Source organism: Centroberyx gerrardi, chromosome 15, assembly GCF_048128805.1.
Source record: "Centroberyx gerrardi isolate f3 chromosome 15, fCenGer3.hap1.cur.20231027, whole genome shotgun sequence".
NCBI lineage: Eukaryota > Metazoa > Chordata > Actinopteri > Beryciformes > Berycidae > Centroberyx > Centroberyx gerrardi.
In genome coordinates this window covers 18,667,405-18,670,720 of record NC_136011.1, presented here as the reverse complement: position 1 = coordinate 18,670,720, position 3,316 = coordinate 18,667,405, and the positions used below count along the sequence as shown (strand labels likewise).

The 3,316-nt window shown below is 45.3% G+C and overlaps 1 protein-coding gene across 1 annotated transcript; it reads left to right on the top strand.

The window, feature by feature from the left end:
- The first annotated feature begins 419 nt into the window (after positions 1 to 419).
- On the top strand, positions 420 to 2,987 carry hmx3a (H6 family homeobox 3a). Its single transcript, XM_071911684.2, has 2 exons — positions 420 to 1,191; positions 2,312 to 2,987. The coding sequence occupies exons 1-2, from the start codon at positions 903 to 905 to the stop codon at positions 2,932 to 2,934; spliced, it is 912 nt and encodes a 303-aa protein (XP_071767785.1). The 5' UTR covers positions 420 to 902; the 3' UTR covers positions 2,935 to 2,987.
- The last annotated feature ends 329 nt before the right edge of the window (positions 2,988 to 3,316 follow it).

Here is a 3,316-nt window from a genome sequence, read left to right as displayed (position 1 = left end):
TAGGTTTTGTAGATGGTTTAAGGTGTAAAATATTGCATTTTATAACTTTAGCATTTTTAACGAGGCATCTCTTGAATTCTTACGTGAGTAATTAATTAAAAAAACACACACACAAAAAAAACAGTCCACCCAGTAAAATACCCACAACCTAAGTGGACCTGGTTAAAAAATGTATGAGTGACGGAGGATGTGAAGATAACCAAATACATGCTGTCGATGTCTGATTGTAATGTTGGTTGTGTGTTGAGACTCGTTTGCCCATTGTACTTCTAACAGCGCTTATCCCAAACCTTCCCTTTTGTGCTAACAACCCTGTGCTCATTTGCTACCTAATTGGACTATATAAGACCAATAACAGGCGAGCGCGTACTGCCTACAGCCAAAGCGCAAAGTGAGGAGAGGGTGGACTTCTCTCTCTCTCTCTCTCTGTCTCTCTCTCTCTCTCTCCCTCTCTCTCTCTACCCGTCCCTCTCCCCCTCTCTCTCTTTACTTCCCGTCTCTCCCTTAATCCCATTTGCCATTGTACATGCCCAATCGCCTATACTTTCCGCATTTAACTTGGATGACATTTTTATTTCATCATTAGCATCAGACGCCAGACTGACTGACACGCTGGACACGGTTGCGTTTTGATGAAAGAGCCCGGGATGAGATATATCTGTATTTATATATATTTTACCTCTCCAACATTTTATTTTGTTTTTAGCCTAGAAGGGCATCTGTTTTGACGCTCTCGCCTGCTGCGTAATCGAGACTCCGCATTTCATTGAGAAGAATAAAAACCCGGAGTCCTCACAGCCAGGGCATCGACAGTCTGTAAGTCATTTTTTTGCTTCTTTTTTTTTTTCTTATTTTTTACTGTCACTTCCGTGGTCTTCGGCGCTCAGACCACAACCACAGCCATGCCAGAGACGACGCAAGAGACGTGCGCTTCGGCCAAGGACTCTCCTTTCTTCATTAAGAACCTGCTTAACTGTGATAGCAAACCGTCCAAACCCAAGCCCATATTCGCTGCGGCCAAGGCGGCCTTGGAAGGGGGATTTTCCCTTTCGCAGGTCGGGGACTTCAACTTTCCACGCTTTGACCTGCCCGCACAGAGGTTCACCCTACCGGCACACTACCTGGAGCGCACCTCGGCGTGGTGGTACCCCTACACCCTCAGCTCGTCCGCCCACCTACACAGAACCGAAGGTAAGACCACGGACAGGCAGTGATCCGAAAATTACCTTTATTGTGTATCATGGACGCCAGCAGTTTAGACTGTGGCGAGGTATGAGCAGTCACTATACATTAGCCTATGGGTCCAAAAATTATCTTGGAGATTTTATTATTAGAATAGAGAGGGAAGCTCATGGAAAAATTGACACAAATCTATTTGGAAACCATATCCTTAAATAATCACAAATAATCATATCAGGAGATCCATATTTTCTCCAAGCTGTGTGTGTTTGGTTCCCTATGTCTAGTAATAATTTATCGTCAGTCATCTGTCATTACTCCACTTTGTCCCCAGAAATTAAGTGGGTTTTGGAAGTTTTTGTAGTAAATTATATTAAATACACCACACCATACACCTTTGGTTGTATGGTGAATTGACGCCCCTGTCTTGTATATAGGCCTATTTTGTTATGCCATGTGGGATAATGGTTTAATAAAAGGATACCCTGTGCATAAAATGAAGTAGACCTCATCACATCATGGGATGAAGTTGACGATGCGCAGCAGACCAGCGTGGTTTTGATTTGTCTATTGGCCATCATTCTGAACATCTTACCCCAGAGGCTTGGTCACTGACAGCATTTCACCTGCCTGTTTCTGTGATTTATTCATATGGGATTTAAAACACGCTGATACGAATAGCACACTCCTGCCTTCATGCACAGAAAAAGAAGAGTTCCTCAAGGGTTATTTGGTTAAGGCAGTGGTGCTATAGGCTATAGAACCATAGTGATTAAGGAAGCCTCTGATTTGTTTAAATACAAATGGTAAAAGCACCTGCTGATTTGGAACAGTTCTTGCTTTCTTACAGGGAACTTCTTTTTTTTTTTTTTTTAGCACCATAAAGGGTTCAGTGTAGAATTGAACATGGTGCAACAATGAATTTTTCTAAAACGGTTCTTCTTTCTAGCACAAAAAAGCTGTTCTATTTATGGTACAAGCCTAAAGAACAATTAGTTGGTACTATTTAGAACCCTTTTTGTTTCTGCCCAAGCTTATGGGCTATCCAGTATCAACAAGGCCGGGATAAAAGCGCTGAGACAGCTATAGGCCCCAATGTTTATAATCTCATCTCTCTCTGTCCCCGTTTTAGTCGCCGAGAAGGCAGCGGCGAGAGACTCCTCTCCAACCTCGGGCACGGACAGAGACTCGCCGGACCTGGTCCTCAAATCCGAGCCGGATGCCAAAGACGACGACGAGGACGACGAGCACAACAACAACAAAAGCGGCGACGAAATAATCCTGGAGGAGAGCGACTCGGAGGAAGCCAAGAAAGACGAGGTGGAGGAGTGGAAGAAGAGGGACGACGACAAGAAGCCGTGCCGCAAGAAGAAGACGCGCACGGTTTTCTCCCGGAGCCAGGTGTTCCAGCTGGAGTCCACCTTCGACATGAAGCGGTACCTGAGCAGCTCGGAGCGGGCCGGCCTGGCCGCGTCTCTGCACCTGACGGAGACCCAGGTGAAGATCTGGTTCCAAAACAGGAGGAACAAGTGGAAAAGGCAGCTGGCGGCAGAGCTGGAGGCCGCCAACCTGAGCCACGCCGCGGCGCAGAGGATAGTCCGCGTCCCCATCCTCTACCACGAGAACTCGGCCTCGGAGAGCGGAGGCGCCGCTGCCAACGTGCCCGTGAGCCAGCCGCTGCTCACCTTCCCGCACCCCGGGGTGTACTACTCCCACCCCATCGTCACGTCGGTGCCGCTGCTCAGACCGGTCTGAAAACTGAATTTGCTGCAGAAGTTGTGGTGTCTATTTCCATAATCAACTCACACGAAACGATAAAAAAAAAAAGACTGAATATTTTTGTACAACTGACTAAAGTGAAGAAAAAACTGATAAAAACAACAACAACAACAAAAAAAAAAACAGAAAAGAGAGACACTCTTAGGCCAACTTGGACCTATTTTGGCATATTGTGTCGTTTTCCATTAGGGTGCAGTTTACATTTGATCCGACAATTCAAATCCCATGTCTTTATAGCCATTATTATTATTATTATTATTATTATTATTATCATATCCGTCATTTTCACCTCAGGAGTCCACCTGCTTACACTGCCTGACGAGTGTCGTTTTTTTTATTTTGTCAATCTAATTTTACA